Source organism: Trichosurus vulpecula, chromosome 5 (genome assembly GCF_011100635.1).
Source record: "Trichosurus vulpecula isolate mTriVul1 chromosome 5, mTriVul1.pri, whole genome shotgun sequence".
Lineage (NCBI taxonomy): Eukaryota > Metazoa > Chordata > Mammalia > Diprotodontia > Phalangeridae > Trichosurus > Trichosurus vulpecula.
This window is the reverse complement of record NC_050577.1, coordinates 200,547,677-200,565,626: the sequence shown is the minus strand read 5'-3', so window position 1 is coordinate 200,565,626 and position 17,950 is coordinate 200,547,677. Positions and strand designations below refer to the sequence as shown.

Sequence of the window (17,950 nt, the reverse complement as noted above, 5' to 3'; positions counted from 1 at the left end):
TAGGGGTAAATGGTAGCCCATGGAATTGGACTGCAATCTGGCTAGCAGCTTCTGTGGGGGTATAAGATCCACCCACAGCCAGCTCCCAGAAAGCTGCCAACAGCACAGGTTCTTTTGATCTGCTTAATTAAGGAAAGCAAGGTGAAGGGGTTGACAAGCTTACTTTTAATACAAATATCATTCAGTTAGTTCAGGTGAAAAAGCCAACACCATAAACTTCAAAACAAAGTGCAAACAAATTACAAACATCAACAGACAGACTTTGTCTGATTCACTTCCCAACACATAGTTACCAGAGTTCAACAAAGTCTCAGCATCTGGGTTTACAAGCTGGAGGGCTCCTTAGCTACAGCTGCCTGGAGCTTCAGCCGAAGCTGAAGCAGGAGCTGCCGGTAGCAGAGCTGACCTACTTGAGGACTGAGGAGTGCTGAACAAAGACTTGAGGCCAGTGGGTAATCTTTTTACCATAGAAGGGAAGTATGTATATGATTTTGCTTTATACCATCATGCCTCTCTGTGGCCTCCTCGTTACTCTTGTGAGGCGGACTTATTGGGCCTGGAAGCTTTTGATCAAAATATCAAAATGGGGATGCTGGTTTGTGGGTTGGTTACTGTGGAGCCAAAATATATGCTTTGATTCTTCTGCCTCCTACTTTGAGAATTACTTGTATCTAGCAGTTCCGAACCTTTCAGACATATATATGATCCTCTTGAAATTAAAAATTCTGCCCTCCTAATACACATGGCCAGATGATATTTGTAACTCCTGAGACCTTTCTCAGTATTAGGGTAGTTGAAAGGAATGTGTGTGTGTGTGTGTGTGTGTGTGTGCGCGCGCGCGCGCGTGTGTGTGTGTGTGTGTGTGTGTGTGTCTATTTGTCTATATGTATATGTACACAAATACATATATACTTATACACATACATACAAACATATATGTGTGTATGTACATGTGTGTATCTATATATACATGTATATATATAGACACACACACACACACACACACACACACATATATATATATATTATATAAACAGAGGGCACAGAGTGAGTTGAATATGAAGGGATGACATCTAAAAAATAAAATTAAGGGAGGAGAGAGCAATATATTGGGAGAAGGAAAAATAGTGAAATAGAATGGGGTAAATTATCTCACATAGAAGAGGCAAGAAAAAGGTGTTATAATGGAAGGGAAGAGGGGGGATGTGAAAGGGAATGAGTGAAATTTACCCTCATAGCATTTGGCTTGAGACGGGAATAACCCACATACTCAACTGGGTAACTTACCCTACAGGAAAGTAGGGAGGAAGCTATTTAAGGTAGGACTGATAGAAGTGGGGGCAGATTGGGGGAAGGTGTAGTCAAAAGCAAACACTTTTGAAAAGGGACTGTATCAGTAAGGCAAGATTCATGAACTTGAGGATGACCATGAACTTGCCTGAAAGGTTCAGAATCACAAAGTATGAAAAACTTTCTAGGTAGAAGGCAGAGGATGTATAACATTTATTTGGACTCCAGAGGATAAAATCTGAAGATCAGTAATTCCAATCTGATATAGCAGTAATTATATTCCAAAACCAGTAAGCCCACCTCAATGTAGCAACAAGGAATTTATAACACAGTATTATATGGAGGAACCAAGTCAACCTGTAACCTTCCCCCCTTCTAGGGACTTCCCTGAAGCCATCATTCACAAATCCCAACTCTTCCCTCAGCTCTCTCTCTGCCACTCTGATCACTCTGACTTCCTGATCCTTCTCCATGGGCCAGTCACTTAACCCTGTTTTCCTCAGTTCCTCAACTGTAAAACTAGGTGGAGAAATGGCAAACTATTTCAGTGTCTTTGACAAAAACAAACAAATCCAAATGAGGTCACAAAGAGTTGGACACAACTAGAAAATGAACAAACAACAACAACAAAAACCTGAATAGCATTACTATAACGATATAGAACTATATCCTCGCAGGGTACCATATTTTACCACATAGTCATTGCAACCCCATAATCATTGCAGCCTGTATTTTTGGTTTATAACCTTTTACTGTGTAGCCCTCGCATGGTATAATTCTGCTTGTCATGCCTCTTAAAAGGTAAACAGAGAAGTAATGTATTCACCAGTGACATTTGGATTCACATTTATCTCTTGTGCATTGTGAGTTTCAGGCCTAGAATTCTCAGCACACCAGCCCAGTCAGCATATGTGATGCTAATCAGTAACTAAAGATCTTCCCTGCCTATTTAATAGGCCTCAGGTGGGGCTAGTTAAGGAAAGCTTGATTAGAGGAGGCTTGTTTGTAGTAATGCCCACACCCTTTTGCTAACTAGGTGTTAAGCCCCAGGCTCACATTCTTTTGTTAATTAGGTGTGAAACCACAGACCCACACCCTTTTGCTAATTAGGTCAGGAGATGTGTGAATCCTTTGGGCCTTGAAAAAGGGTATATATACCCAGAGGATAGCCATTGAATTTAGAACTCAGAGAACTGAGAGAAGAGAACTCAGAACTCAGAGAAAGGATAATCCAGAGATTGGAGAATCTACAGAATGCAGAACTGACAATTCACAAGGATTATTGAGCCCAAGGAGAAGGAGAGAGAGACACACACACACAAAGAAACCAGAGAAAGAAGACTGTAAGGACTCTGAGAACTGCAAGGGCTCTCAGAAGGGTCAGAGGAGAGGATCCACAAAAGCTGACCACTCAGATTTCTGCCTCTGCCCTGGGAGGCTTGAGGAAGAGGGAATGGTTCCTGTGCTGACAGCCAGGCCCCAAAAGGAATCAATGACATTCAAGGATGTGGCTGTGGAATTCACCCAAGAGGAGTGGCTACAGTTGAGCCCATCTCAGAAAAATTTGTACAGGAATGTGATGCTGGAGAACTACAGGAACTTGGTGTCTTTGGGACTTGCAGCTTCCAAACCAGATGTGATCTGCCATTTGGAAAGAATGGAAGCATCTTGGATGCCAGAGGTAGATATTCCCAGAAGCAGCTCTCCAGGGATCAGAGAATTTGCTGGAGATAAACCTCCTGAATGCAATGAATGTGGGATGGCCTTCAGAAACAAGACATATTTGATAAAGCATCAGAAAATTCATACTGGAGAGAAATCTTATGAATGCAGTGAATGTGGTAAGGCCTACAGGGATAAGACTCAACTTACAGAGCATTACAGTGTTCATACTGGAGAGAAACCTTACAAATGCAGTGAATGTGGGAAGGCCTTCAGATATAAGGCTGGACTTAGAGCACATCACAGAATTCACAGTGGAGAGAAACCTTATGAATGCAGTGAATGTGGGAAGGCCTGCAGGTATAAGACTCAACTTACAACCCATTACAGAATTCATACAGGAGAGAAACCTTACAAATGCAGTGAATGTGGGAAGGCCTTCAGAATTAAGATTGACCTTACAAGGCATCACAGAATTCATAGTGGAGAGAAACCTTATGAATGCAGTGAATGTGGAAAGGCCTTCAGATTTCAGAGTGGACTTACAGAGCATTACCGAATTCACACTGAACAGAAACCTTATGAATGCAGTGAATGTGGAAAGGCCTTCAGGGATAAGAGTCAACTTACAGAGCATTACAAAATTCACACAGGAGAGAAACCTCATGAATGTAATGAATGTGGGAAGGCCTTCAGAAATAAGACTCAACTTACAAAGCATCACAAAACTCATAGTGGAAAGAAACCTTATGAATGCAGTGAATGTGGAAAGGCCTTCAGTTGTAAGTCTAAACTTACAGTGCATTACCGATCTCACACTGGAGAGAAACCTTATGAATGTCATGAATGTGGAAGGGCCTTCAGATATAAGGCAAGTTTTATAGTTCATCAAAGAATTCATACTGGAGAGAAACCTTATGAATGTAGTGAATGTGGGGAGTCCTTCAGAAGAAAGTCACACCTTACTGTCCATCAGAGAATTCATTCAGGAAAGAAACCTTAAGTGTGTAATGCAAGTAGGAAGGCATTTTGATGGAGGACACTACTTTATGTTCACCAGAGAATTCATCCTGCTAAGTTTCCTCATGAATTTCAGCAGTGTGGGAGGGCCTTCCATTCCTATTCAGATCTTATTAGATATCAAAAATTCATGTTAGAGAAAAACCTTATGTATGTAGTGAATGGGGGCAGGTCTTCAGGAAGAAGCCACATCTTACTGTGCATCAGAGGATTCATACTGGAGAAATTCTGTATGAATGTGACTAGTGTGGGAACACCTTCCATCCCAAGTCAGATCTTTCTCAACTTCAAATAATTCATAACTTCTGAATGCCTTCCACCTGAATGTATCTTTTGCTCAACATCAGAGCTTTCATATTGGAGAGAGACCTTATGAATTCAGTGAATATGGGAAGACCTTCAGCCTGAAGACACTACTTGCTCAACATCTGAGAACTAATTCTGGAAAGAAACCTTTGAGTTTGGGCTGATCTTTAAATTAAGGAGACTTCTTTATGTCCATGAAAGAATTCATACTAGAGTGATTCTTCAAGGTTGCTAAGAGTAGGAAGATTCCCCCAGCTGACTAGAATATGATTCTGAGTCCCTAGAGGCAGTGGACAGATTCCTTATTAAGGTACCATGGTAGAAGGAGCTATCCCTCACCTCTGTAGAGACCCGTAAAGGGATAAAATTTAGTGTTATCATCCCCTGGACCTTCAGGGAAGGAGAGATTATGTTGGCTGAGCCAGAGATTACTAAGTGGATGGGTTTGAGAGCCTTAGTATTAACTTTGATCTCTGGGAACATGGCTTTCAAGGCTCTTGTGGGCAACCTCTTGGCCACGTGATGAGCCTGAGCCTAATGTGAGATGAATAATTGTTGCCGTTGCTTGAGGATTATTTTACTATCCAAGTTGTGTCTATATTGAAATGGGAAAAATTAATCAAAGTCTATTATTTCAGAGCGAGGATTTCCAGATATACCAGTAGATATTCCTTTAGGGAAAAAGCTTTTGGATTTCTGTACCTACCTGTCAAGGTACAGTATGAGAATTTGGGATCTGATGTGAATTTCTTAAACGTGGCAAATGGCCAAGGTTTCAATTTTGAATTTGTAAAAATCATCAAGGTATAATTATTAGAAATGGTAACTTAAAATTGTGCTAAGGTAACTTTTGTAGCAGGATGGACAGAAAGCTGGTTCCTACGAGAAGAAAAAACTGTGGAAGTGGCTGATCAGGAGACTTCATTGATGCTCCCTGCCAGATAGCCATATGGAAAGAGACTTTTGAAATTTAAAGGGACAATTGTATTATCATTTTCATTTGGGTCTCTGTATTTGTACTTATAAAGGGGACTGCCCCCTTTGATTTGTCAATATGTTGATCAATCCTGCCCATATTTATTAAAAAGGGTAATGGGGATACCAGCATGATGGGAAACAAAATGTGGTATAGAAGTGTGATGAATGAAGAAGATAGCTGGCTGGATAATTCATATCAGCAATGGTTTGTGAAGTCTTCAAGATATTGTCAAGAAGAGGTGGGATTGTCTGAGGTAAATAAAATGTGAAGAATTCACAGGGAATATATGTATAAATATCTATATCTATATCTATACTAAGAAATGTTTAAAAATCAAGAAATAGGGAAATAGAAAGTGGAAAATTCTGAGGCCATGAGAGTCCAATGGCTCAGCCGCTGGGAAAGTTTACCCTGAAACTTTTTGTTCTCTCTTCTGGTTCTGACTTAAAGATTTGCTCAATAAGAATAGGGTCACTGTGACCTGCTTTCCTTTACTGTAAAAATACTGTAAAAGAATGGAGAGGGTCTCCCCTCCCCTTATTCTATTCTCCTTCTTTAGATTTATAGGTGTCACCTCAATTGTAATCATAAATGAAGGGAATGGGAATTGGAGTTTCTGTGCCTCCATTTCCAGATTTTTGGCTAGCTTTCATGCTCAGATTGTAAGCCCGCCTCCCAGCCAATGGTGAGAAGGGTCAGAGGTAGGCAGGAATTCTCTTGTATTAGGCATAATTATTAATGCATTGCCTCTTGTATTTGGCCTCCCTTGCCAGATCTGTTCTGGCAGAAGATGCTCTATTCTCAAGAATTGAATAAAATTTATTTCTGTTCCCACCCTGAGATGGCTCCTTATTATAAATTAATCTTTTAATTGGTGAAGGTCTTTCATCCCACACAGCAGATATTAAGAAAATGGGATTTTGAAGGGATTAAGTGTGGGAAGTTGCTGGAGGCAATCCAGAGATAAGGGACAATGGAGGCCTAGGCTAGTTTAAGGGTAACAGATTTGGTCATAGATATTTTGATAAGATCAAGGGTGGGAAGTAACTGGACAATGGAGGGCTAGGCTGGGTTAAGAGTAAATAGACATTTGGACCCAGGGATAATGAAAGGCTTATGGCCTCAGGCAAACACTTCATCAAGTAGGACCATTCAAGGAGAGTCCCAGAGCCTATACCCCATCAAAAGCATGAAATTTTTGAAAATTAAACAAGAGTTTATTAACATACCAAGTCAACCTCTTGCCCAATCCAAGCTTCAAACCAAGGGAATAAACATCTTCCATATAAAGGCAAAGGTGTTTTGATTGGATCATGCAAACATGAGAGGTTGGGATTAGTGCTCTCTCAACTTCTCCTGAAATAGATGTTCACTGTATACTATAAATTTATATTACATAATCTCCAAAGGACCCTCACTAAAAACAGGTAATCTTTTTGTACCATCCTAATAAACTAACTATCCCACTCACTCCAATGCCTCTTCCAAACTTTTTCATCTCTCTTGAAATTTCCCTTGACTCCTCATTCCCTCTTATCTGAGAAGCTAGCTCACATTTCATAGAAAAATGAGGTCATTCAATAATTACTGATATAGATTGTAAGTTCGTTGAGTGGAGGGACTATCTTGTGCCTCTTTTTTTAAATCTATATTACTCACCACAATATCTGTCACATTTCTTAATAAATATTGATTGATTAATTGATGGAAAGTTCTTTCTTCTCCCTTCTGCTTATCTTAAATCAGCTAGATACCTTCTCTACAATCACCTACTTCACCCCAGTCTCACCTGAAGAGGTAAAAATTCTTAAAAATCCCTCTACATGAACATGATCCCATTCTATCCCATTTTCTCCAGTTGATTGATTCTTCTATCATCTCCAGTCTCTCACTTACCTTTGTGATGTTTACAGAGGTTGAAAGAGTGATTAATCTATTTTATTAATAATGATAGCATTTTATTAATACAAGGATCAGTGATACTCTCAAATGCCAAAGATCATTCATGGTGGTGAGCTCACAGTGTATATGCCCTTGGAAAAGTGGGTGATCCTGATGCTTGCAATCTACACTGATTGGTTAACAAGTAATGAGAGAGAATGTATATCGCAATGAAGGTGGAGCTATTCACTTTCATTATGTCATTTACTTCTAAATTGCCCAGCCTTGAGAAATCTAATCAAAAAATGTATCCCCACCCAAACCTGAGTAGAACATAATGGGCAGGAATTCACCTAAATAAGATGGTTTAGGGGGGATAAACTTTTGGCAGAGGTGAGAAATGTCCTTCAAAGGCTGGGCTTAGAACAAAGAAAGAGGACAGGGAAAAAACCTGGATCTCCCCTATTCTCATTCCCCTATTTGATTCCATTGAGAAACAGAGTCTCCTCAATGAATCACTAACTGATATGACAAGCACTTCATCAAGGATTTCTAACTATAGGGCTTGTGAGGGAAAAGAATGTGTGGAGAAGAGGGAAAGATTGACTAGTGCTTTGAGGATATCAAAAGGGGCAAACCCCTTTGATAAGTAGTCCTTACAGATAAAAGGAAGAAAAAGAAAAAGAAACAATAAAAGAGAAGATTATAGCTTTCACAGAGGGCTCATCCCATATAGCCTTCTAATTCTTTGGAAACATCTGATGCAACCCTCTGGTTTGGGTTTGTCTTAGCAGTTTACAGCTGACTGGCTTCTCTGGTTCAGGTATATATATCCACTTCTCTGCTAAAAATCTCCTACAAAATTGGTTAAAACAATTTTAAATTTGCTTTTCCAATAGCCAGGTGAAGAAACCTTAAGTCTCTGTTACTAGAAAATAAAATTTGGAAACTTTTACACCAGAAAATTTACAGTTTTAGATTGCCCAATTGTCATATTGATATATCGAAGAAACCTGGATACAACCCAAAAATTCGAACCCAATTTTTATACTTGGCAATGTTGATTCCCACATTAGGAAGGTGATATTCTGCTAAGCAATCAATAACAGAACACTTTTTATAAGAAGATGTACTGTAATATGAAAAGAAATTCATTTAAAGGTTGCAAAATTAACTTCAGTTATAACAAAAATGTGCTGAGATGGGGGGTTAGAGCCAAGATGGCAGCTGGAAAACAGGGACTTGCCTAAAACTTTTCCGGGACCTGCCAAACACCTATAAAATGCCTCTGAAGAAATTCTAGAACTGCAGAACACACAGAATAGCAGAGGGGAGCAGGGCTGTAGCCCAGGACAGCCTGGATGGTCACTGGGTAAGGTCTATCACACCGTGGTGGGAGCAGAGTGGAGCAGAGCCCAGTGTGGGCCGTGCCTACACCAACCAGATCTGGAACTGGGCAGAACAGGCCCTAGCACCCTGAATCAGTGAGTTGTGGCAGTTACCAGACTTCTCAATCCACAAAAACCAAAAACAACAGAGAAGGTTTGTGGGAAAAACTGCAGGGACAGAGTGAAATGAGTTTCAGGTTGGCCACCACCCGGGGATGGCAGAGTGGTGCAGCTCTGAGGCTGCTTACAGAGCTACAGCTGCAGTTGCTTCCAGTCCCAGGCCCACCTGGTGGGGTGAATTAAGTGGTGGATCAGAGCAGGAGTGCAGAGCCTGCTTAGATCTGAATCACGGTCCTAATTGGCGGTTCTTGAGGGAGGAGGAGCACTGGTGTGGCAGAGCTAGCTGTGTAGAAATACGTCTGAAAACAACAGTGCATCCCCTCAAGATTGGAACAAAGTACTCTCTACTCAATAAGCAGTCATACCCCCACAAAAAGCTCAAGGGTCAAGTAGTTGTCTGGGAACATGGCTAGGTAGTGAAAATGGACTCAGGTTCAGACTCAGACTTCGGAATCTTTCTTTGGCGACAAGGAAGACCAAAGCATACAGCCAGAAGAAGTCAACAAAGTCAAAGAGCCTACATCAAAAGCCTCCAAGAAAAACACAAAATGGGCTCAGGCTGTGGAAGAGCTCAAAAAGGATTTGGAAAAGTAAGTTAGAGAAGCAGAGGAAAAATAGGGACGAGAAATGAGAATGACACAAGAAAACCATGAAAAACAAGTCAATGACTTGCTAAAGAAGACCCAAAAAAATACTGACAAAAATATTGAAGAAAACAACACCTTAGAAAATAGACTAACTCAAATGGCAAAAGAGCTCCAAAAAGCCAATGAGGAGAAGAATGCCTTGAAATGCAATAATTAGCCAAATGGAAAAGGAAGTCCAAAAGACCACTGAAGAAAGTACTACCTTAAAAATTAGATTGCAGCAAGTGGAAGATAGTGACTTTATGAGAAATCAAGATATGATAGAACAGAACCAAAGGAATGAAAACATGGAAGACAATGTGAAATATCTCATTGTAAAAACCACTGACTTGTAAAATAGATCCAGGAGACATAATTTAAAAATTATTGGGCTACCTGAAAGCCATGATCAAAAAAAGAGCCTAGATATCATCTTTCAAGAAATTATCTAAGAGAACTGCCCTGATATTCTAGAGCTAGAGGGTAAAATAAAAATTTAAACAATCCACCAATCATCACCTGAAAAAATCCAAAGAAGAAAACTCCTAGGAATATTGTCCCCAAATTCCAGAGCTCCCAGATCAAGGAGAAAATACGGCAAGCAGCCAGAAAGAAACAATTTGAGTATTGTGGAAACACAATCAGAATACACAAGATCTGTCAGCTTCTACATTAAGGGATCGAAGGGCTTGAAATATGATATTCTGAAGGTCAGTGGAGGTAGGATGAAAACCTAGAATTACCTACCCAGCAAAACCGAGTATCATGCTCCAAGGCAAAATATGGACTTTCAATAAAATAGAGGATTTTCAAGCTTTCTCAGTGAAAAGACCAGAGTTAAATAGAAAATTTGACTTTCAAACACAAGAATCAAGAAAAGTATGAAAAGGTAAACAAGAAAGAGAAATCTCAAGGGACTTACGAGAGTTGAACTGTTTTGTTTACATTCTCACTTGGAAAGACGATGTGTATGATTCATGAGACTTCAATATTAGGGCAGGTGAAGGGGATGTGCATATATATATATGTGTGTGAGTATGTATATATACACACACACACACACACACATATATATATAATGTGTATACACATTATACATGTGTGTATGCATGTATATATGTATGTCTATATATGTATATATTTACATATATACACATACATATATGTGTGTATATATATATACATATATATGTATACGTATATATGTATATATATATACACACATACATATATAGACAGAGGGCACCGGGTGAGTTGAATATGAAGGGATGATATCTTAAAAAATAAAATCAAATTAAGGGATAAGAAGGGAATATATTGAGAGAGGGAGAAAAGGGTAGATAGAATGGGGTAAATTATCTCGCATAAAAGTGGCAAGAGAAAGCAGTTCTGTAGGAAGGGAAGAGGAGGCTGGTGATGGAGAATGAGTGAATCTTGCTCTCATTGGATTTGGCCTGAGGAGGGAATACCATACACACTCAATTGGGTATCTTATCCCACAGGAAAGAAGGAGGAAGAAGATAAAAAAGGGGAGATGATAGAAGGGAGGGCAGATAGGGGGAGGAGGTAATCAAAAACAAACACTTTTGAAAAGGGACAAGGTCAAGGGAGAAAATTGAATAAAATGGGATAGGTTAGGAAGGAGCAAAATGTCATTAGTCTTTCACAACATGAGTATTGTGGAAGCATTTTACATAAAGATACACATGTGGCCTATGTTGAATTGCTTGCCTTCTTAGGGAGTGTGGGTTGGGAGGGAAGAGGGGAGAGAATTTGGAACTCAAAGGTTTAAAAACAGATGTTCAAAAACAAAGAAAAGAAAAGGTTTTGCATGCAACTAGGAAATAAGATACATAGGCAGTGGGGCATAGAAATTTATCTTGCCCTACACGAAAGGAAGGGAAAAGAGGATGGGAGGGGAGTGGGGTGACAGAAGGGGGGGCTGACTGGGGAATGGGGCAACCAGAATATAAACCATCTTGGAGTGGGTAGGAGGGTAGAAATGGGGAGAAAATTTGCAATTCAAGCTCTTCTGAAAATCACTGCTGAAAACTATATATATTAAATAAATTAAATTTAATTTAATTTAAAAATAAGAGCCTGGACAGCATCTTTCAAGAAATTATCAAGGAAAAGTGATCTGATATCCAAGAACCAGAGACTAAAATAATCATTGAAAGAATTCACTGATCATGTCTTGAAAGAGATTCTCCAATGAAAAGTCTAAAAAATATCATAGCCAAATTCCAGAATTATCAGGCCAAGGAGAAAATACTGGAAGCAGCCAGAAAGAAATAATTCAGATATCAAGGAACCATGGTCAGGATTACACAGGACTCAGCTGCTTCAACATTAAAGGACCAGAAGGTTTGGAATATGATATTCTAGAAGGTAAAGGAGCTTGAATTACAACCAATAATCAACTATCCAGCTAAACTGAGCATAATGTTGCAGAGGAAAGTATTGACATTCATTGAAATGTGGGACTTTCAAAAGTTTCTTGAGGAAAAGACCAGAGCTGAATAGAAAATTCAATTTTGAAATACAAGACCCAAAAGAAGCATAAAAAGTTTGATAGGAAAGGAAAAACAATTTATCCAATAGGGTTAAACTGTTTAAATCCCTACGTTGGAAGATGATACTTGTAACTCTTGAGAACTATATCTCTGTAAGGACAGTTAGAAGGTTTATACATAAACAGAGGGTGAGGATATGGGTTGACTTTAATGTGTTGATATAAAAAAATTAAGGAGTAAAAAAGTATTGTATTGGGGAAAAGAGGGAAAGGGGAGGCAGAATAGGGTAAATAACATCACATGAAGAGGTGCAAAAGACCTATTACAGTAGAGGGAAATAAGAGGGGTGTGTGAGAATATTGTTTCACCCTTATTCTCATTGGATTTGGCTCAAAGAGGGAATAACATACTCACTCAGTTGGGTAGAGAAATCTATCTTACCCTGAGGCAAGTAGGAGGGGAAAGAAAACAGAAGGGGGGTTGCTGAGAGAATGAATGCAGAAGTAGCACGGGAAAAGGTAAAGAAAAGGGAAGGTTGATAGAAGGGAGGGAACACTGAGGGAGGTGGTGGTCAGAATCAAAACACTGGTGAGAAGGGACAGGGTGAATGGAGAGAGAATATTAAAAGCAGGTGGGGGAAACAGAATAGAGGGAAATACACAGTTAATAACCATAACTGTGAGCATGAATGGGATGAACTCTCCCACAGAAAGGAACCAGATAGCAGAGCCACAGAGAAACCAGAGAGAGAAGACTGAAAAGACTCTGAGAACTGCAAAGGCTCTCAAAACTGTGAGTGGATTGGAAGTAGGCAAGCAGACAACTAGGATTTGTGACCCTGCCTTCCGTGGCCTCTGTCCTGGGAACCTTGAGGAAGAGGGAATGGCTCCTGTGCTGACAACCAGGTCATAAAAGTAATCCATGACATTCAGGAATGTGGCTGTGGAATTCACCCAAGAGGAGTGGCTACAGTTGAGCCCATCTCAGAAAAAATTGTATAGGGATGTGATGCTGGAGAAATATAGGAACTTGGTGTCTTTGGGATTTGCATTTGCCAAAGCAGATGTGATCTGTCATTTGGAAAGAATGGAAGCATCTTGGATGCCAGAGGCAGATATTCCCAGAAGCAGTTCTCCAGGGATCAGAGAATTTGCTGGAGATAAACCTCCTGAATGTAATGAGTGTGGTAAGGCCTTCCGGAGCAAGGAGCATCTTGCTGTGCATCAGAAAATTTACACTGGAGAGAAATCTTATGAATGTATTGAATGTGGGAATGCCTTCAGAAACAGGAAATATTTGATAAAGCATCAGATAATTCATACTGGAGAGAAATCTTACGAATGCAGTGAATGTGGAAAGGCCTGCAGGGAAAAGACTCAACTTACAGAGCATTACAGAATTCATACTGGAGAGAAACTTTATGAATGTCATGAATGTGGAAGGGCCTTCGGATATAAGACAGATTTTATAAATCATCAAAGAATTCATACTGGAGAGAAACCTTATGAATGCAGTGAATGTGGAAAGGCCTTCAGATATAAGACTGCATTTAGAGAGCTTCGCAGAATTCATACTGGAGAGAAACCTTATAAATGTCATGAATGTGGAAGGGCCTTCGGATATGACAGATTTTATTCATCATCAAAGAATTCATACTGGAGAGAAACCTTATGAATGCAGTGTATGTGGGAGGGCTTGCAGTAATAATACTCAACTTACAGAGCATTACCGAATTCATACGGGAGAGAAACCTTATAAATGTCATGAATTTGGAAGGGCCTTCAGATATAAGACAGATTTTATAATCCATCAAAGAATTCATACTGGAGAGAAACCTTATGAATGCAGTGAATGTGGGGAGACCTTCAGAAGAAAGGCACATCTTACTGTCCATCAGAGAATTCATTCAGGAAAGAAACCTTAAGAGTGTAATGCAAGTAGGAAGGCCTTTTGATGGAGGACACTACTTTATGTCCATCAGAGAATTCATCCTGCTAAGTTTCCTCATGAATTTCAGCAGTGTGGGAGGGCCTTCCATTCCTATTCAGATCTTATTAGATATCAAAAATTCATGTTAGAGAAAAACCTTATGTATGTAGTGAATGGGGGCAGGTCTTCAGGAAGAAGCCACATCTTACTGTGCATCAGAGGATTCATACTGGAGAAATTCTTTATGAATGTGAATAGTGTGGGAACACCTTCCATCCCAAGTCAGATCTTTCTTGACTTCTAATAATTCATAGCTTCTGAATGCCTTCTACCTGAAGGTATCTTTTGCTCAACATCAGAGCATTCATACTGGAGAGAGACCTTATGAATTCAATGAATGTGGGAAGACCTTCAGCTTTAAGACAGTACTCGCTCAACATCTGAGCACTAATTCTGGAAAGAAACCTTTGAGTTTGGGCTGACCTTTAAACTAAGGACACTACTTTATGTCCATCAGGGAATTCATACTAGAGTGATTCTTCAAGATTATGGAGAGTAGGAAGATTCCCCCAGCTGACTAGATTGTGATTCTGAGTGCCTAGATGCAATGGAGAGATTCCTTATTCAGGTACCATGGTAGAAGGAAATATGCCTCACCTCTCTAGAGGCCTGTCCACGTAAAGGCCAAGGTATTTTGGTTGAATCATGCAATCATGAGAGGATGGGATATTTCTCCTGAAATAGATGTTGACTTTATACTATAAATTCATATTACATAATCTCAAATGGTCCCTCACTAAAGTCAGGTAATCTTTTTGTACCAGCCTAATAAACTAATTTTATCCCACTCACTCCAATGCCTGTTCCAAACTTTTTTATCCCTTTTGAAATTTCCCTTGACTCCCCATGCCCTCTTATCTGAGAAGCTAACTCACATTTCATGGAAAAAATTAGGCCATTCAATAATTACTGATATAGACTGTAAGTTCTTGGAGTGGAGGGACTATCTTGTGACTCTTTTTTTTAATCTCCATCACTCACCACAATATCTGTCACATTTCTTGATAAATGCTGATTGATTAATTGATTGAGAGTTCTTTCTTCTCCCCTTCTGCTTATCTTAAATCATCCAGATGGCTTCTCCACAATCACCTACTTCACCCCAGTCTCACTTGAAGAGGTAAAAAAGCTCGAAAATCCCTGTATGTGTGCATGATCCCATTCTATCTGATTTTCTCCAGTTGATTGATTCTTCTATCATCCCCAGTCTCTCATATACCTTTGTGATTTTTACAAAGGTTGAAGGACTGATTAATTATTTTATTAATAATCATAGCATTTTATTAATACAAGGGTCAGCGATAATTTCAAATCCCAAAGACCTTTCATGGTGGTAGGCTCTCAGTGTATATACCCTTGGAAAAGTGTGTGATCCAGATGCTGGCAATCTACACTGATTGGTTAACACCCAATGAGAGAGAATGAATACTGCAATGTAGGTGGATCTATTCACTTTCATTATGTCATTTACTTCTACATTGCCCAGCCTTGAGCAATCTAATCAAAAAATGTATCCCCACCCAAACATGAGTAGAACATAATGAGCAGGAATTCACCTAGATAAGATTGTTTAGGGGGAAAAATTTTTGGCAGAGGTGAGAAATGTCCTTCAAAGGACAGGGAAAAAACCTGGACCTCCCCCGTTCTCATTCCCCTATTTGATTCCATTGAGAGACAGAGTCGCCTCAATGAATCACTAACTAATATGACAAGCACTTCATCAAGGATTTCTAACTATAGGGATTGTGAGGGGAAATGATGTGTGGAGAAGAGGGAAAGATTGACTAGTGCTTTGACAAAACCAAAAGGGGCAATCCCCTTTGATAAGTAGTCCTTACAGATAAAAGGAAGCAAAATAAAAAGAAACAATAAAAAGAAGATTATCGCTTTCACAGCACTCTCATCCCATGTAGCCTTCTAATTCTTTGGAAACATCTGATGCAGCCCTCTGCTTTGGATTTGGTCTCAGTAGTTTACAGCTGACTGGCTTCTCTGGTTCAGGTCACTTGGATATATCCTCTTCTGTGCTAAAAATCTCCTACAAAATTGGTCTTCACACAATTTTAAATTTACTTTTCCAATAGCCAGGTCAAGAAACCTTATGTTTAAGGGGGTGGAGCCAAGATGGCAGCTCGAATGCAGGGACTTGCATGAGCTCCCTGCCAGGGACCTCCAAAAACCAATAAAAATGGCTCTGAACAAATTCTAGAACTTCAGAACCCACTAAGAAGCAGAGGGAAGAAAGGCTCCAGCCCAGGACAGCCTGGATAGTCACGGGGTGAGGTCTATTGTGCAGGGAGCTAGGAGTGGAGAGGAGCAGAGCCCAGCGTGGGCAGCAGCAGGACCTAACACACTGGGAGCTGGACAGATCTCAGTATTGGGGTAGCTGAAGAGAATACACACACACACACACACACACACACACACACACACAGTGGGCACAGGGTGAGTTGAATATGAAGAGATGATATCTAAAAAAATGAAATCAAATTAAGGGATAAATATACTGAGAGAGGGAGTAAGGAAGAGATAGAATGGGGTAAATTGTATTGCATAAAAGTCACAAGAAAAAGCAGTTCGTCAGAAGGGAAGAGGGGGCAGGTGAGGGGGAATCAGTGAATCTTGCTCTCATCAGATTTGACCTGAGGACGGAATAACATACACACTCAATTGGGTATCTTACCCCACAGGAAAGAAGAAGGCAGGGGATAAAAAGGGGGGGGGGATGATAGAAGGGAGGGCAAATAATGAGAGGAGGTAATGAAAAGCAAACACTTTTGCAAAGGGACAGGGTCAAGGGAGAATATTGAATAAAGGGGGATATGATAGGAGGGAGCAAGATATATTTATTCTTTCACAACATGAGTATTGTGGAAGGATTTTACATAATGATACACATGTGGTCTATGTTGAATTGCTTGCCGTCTTAGGGATGGTGAGTGGGGAGTGAAGAGGGGAGAGAATTTGGAACTCAAAGTTTTAAAAGAAGGTGTTCAAAAAAAGTTTTTGCATGCAACTAAGAAATAAGATATACAGGCAATGGGGCATATAAATGTACCTTGCCCTACAAGAAAGTAAGGGAAAAGGGGATGGGGGAAAGTGGGGTGACAGAAGGGAGGGCTGAGTGGGGAATGGGGCAATCAGAATATATGCCATCTTTGAGTGGGTGGGGAGGGTAGAAATGGGGAGAAAATTTGTAATTCAAACTCTTGTGAAAATCAATTCTGAAAGCTAAAAATATTAAATACATAAGTAATAATTAAAAAATAAATAATAAAATGTATTTTTTTGGATGTGAATACTTTTCCTTTTTAACAATCTCTTTCAGATATAGACCTATTAGTAGGATTGCTGGATCAAAGGATATGCACAGTTTTATAGCCCTTTGGGCATTGTTCCCAATTGCTCTCCAGAATGGTTGGATCCGTTCACAACTGTACGAACAATGCATTAGTGTCCCAGTTTTCCCATGTCTTCTCAAACATTTATCATTTTCCCTTTTTGGCATATTAGCCAAATAGATACCTCTGAGGTGGCACCTCGGAGTACCTTTAATTTGCATTTCCCTAATCAATAGTGATTTAGAGCAATGTTTTCATATGACTATAGGTAGTTTTAATTTATTTCAAAACTGCCTGTTCATATCCTTTGGCCATTTATTAATTGGGGAATGACTTGTATTCTTATAGACTTGCCTCAGTGTTCTATAAATTTGAGAAATGAGGCCTTTATCAGAAACATTGGCTGACAAAATTGTTTCCCAGCTTTCTGCTTTCCTTCTGATCTTGGGTGCATTAGCTTTGTTGCAAAAACTTTTTAATTTAATGGAATCAAAATTATCTATTTTGCATTTCATAATGTTCTTTATTTCTTCTTTGGTCCCAGATTCTTCCCTTCTCCATTGCTCTGACATAGATCTATTCCTTGCTCTCCTAATTTGTTTACAGAATCACCCTTTATGTCTAAATCATGTACCCATTTGTAAGGGCAAGCAAAGCGAAAATTTTACTGTTTTTTTTCTTTTGGAGTGCTTCTCAGCACCAAGACAATCAAGTGCCTTTGAATGAGTCTTGCCTTGTTTGTAGGAAGCCCCACACCCTTTTGCTAATTAGGTCAGAAAAGGTAGCTGTTAAACTAAGAACTCTCAGAACTGTGGGAATAGAGGTTTTCCTT

The 17,950-nt window shown here is 39.7% G+C and overlaps 1 protein-coding gene and 1 pseudogene across 1 annotated transcript; one reads left to right on the top strand and one right to left on the bottom strand.

The window, feature by feature from the left end:
• Positions 1–17,950, bottom strand: part of LOC118851163 — a 66,732-nt pseudogene that overhangs the window by 2,128 nt on the left and 46,654 nt on the right.
• On the top strand, positions 2,783–3,955 carry LOC118850466 (zinc finger protein 331-like). The gene has a single exon (XM_036759881.1). The coding sequence runs from the start codon at positions 2,783–2,785 to the stop codon at positions 3,953–3,955; it is 1,173 nt and encodes a 390-aa protein (XP_036615776.1).

What these genes read in the sequence shown, in the direction of transcription:
- LOC118850466 (XM_036759881.1), top strand. Translation starts at nt 2,783, where the DNA reads ATGACATTCAAGGATGTGGCTGTGGAATTCACCCAAGAGGAGTGGCTA.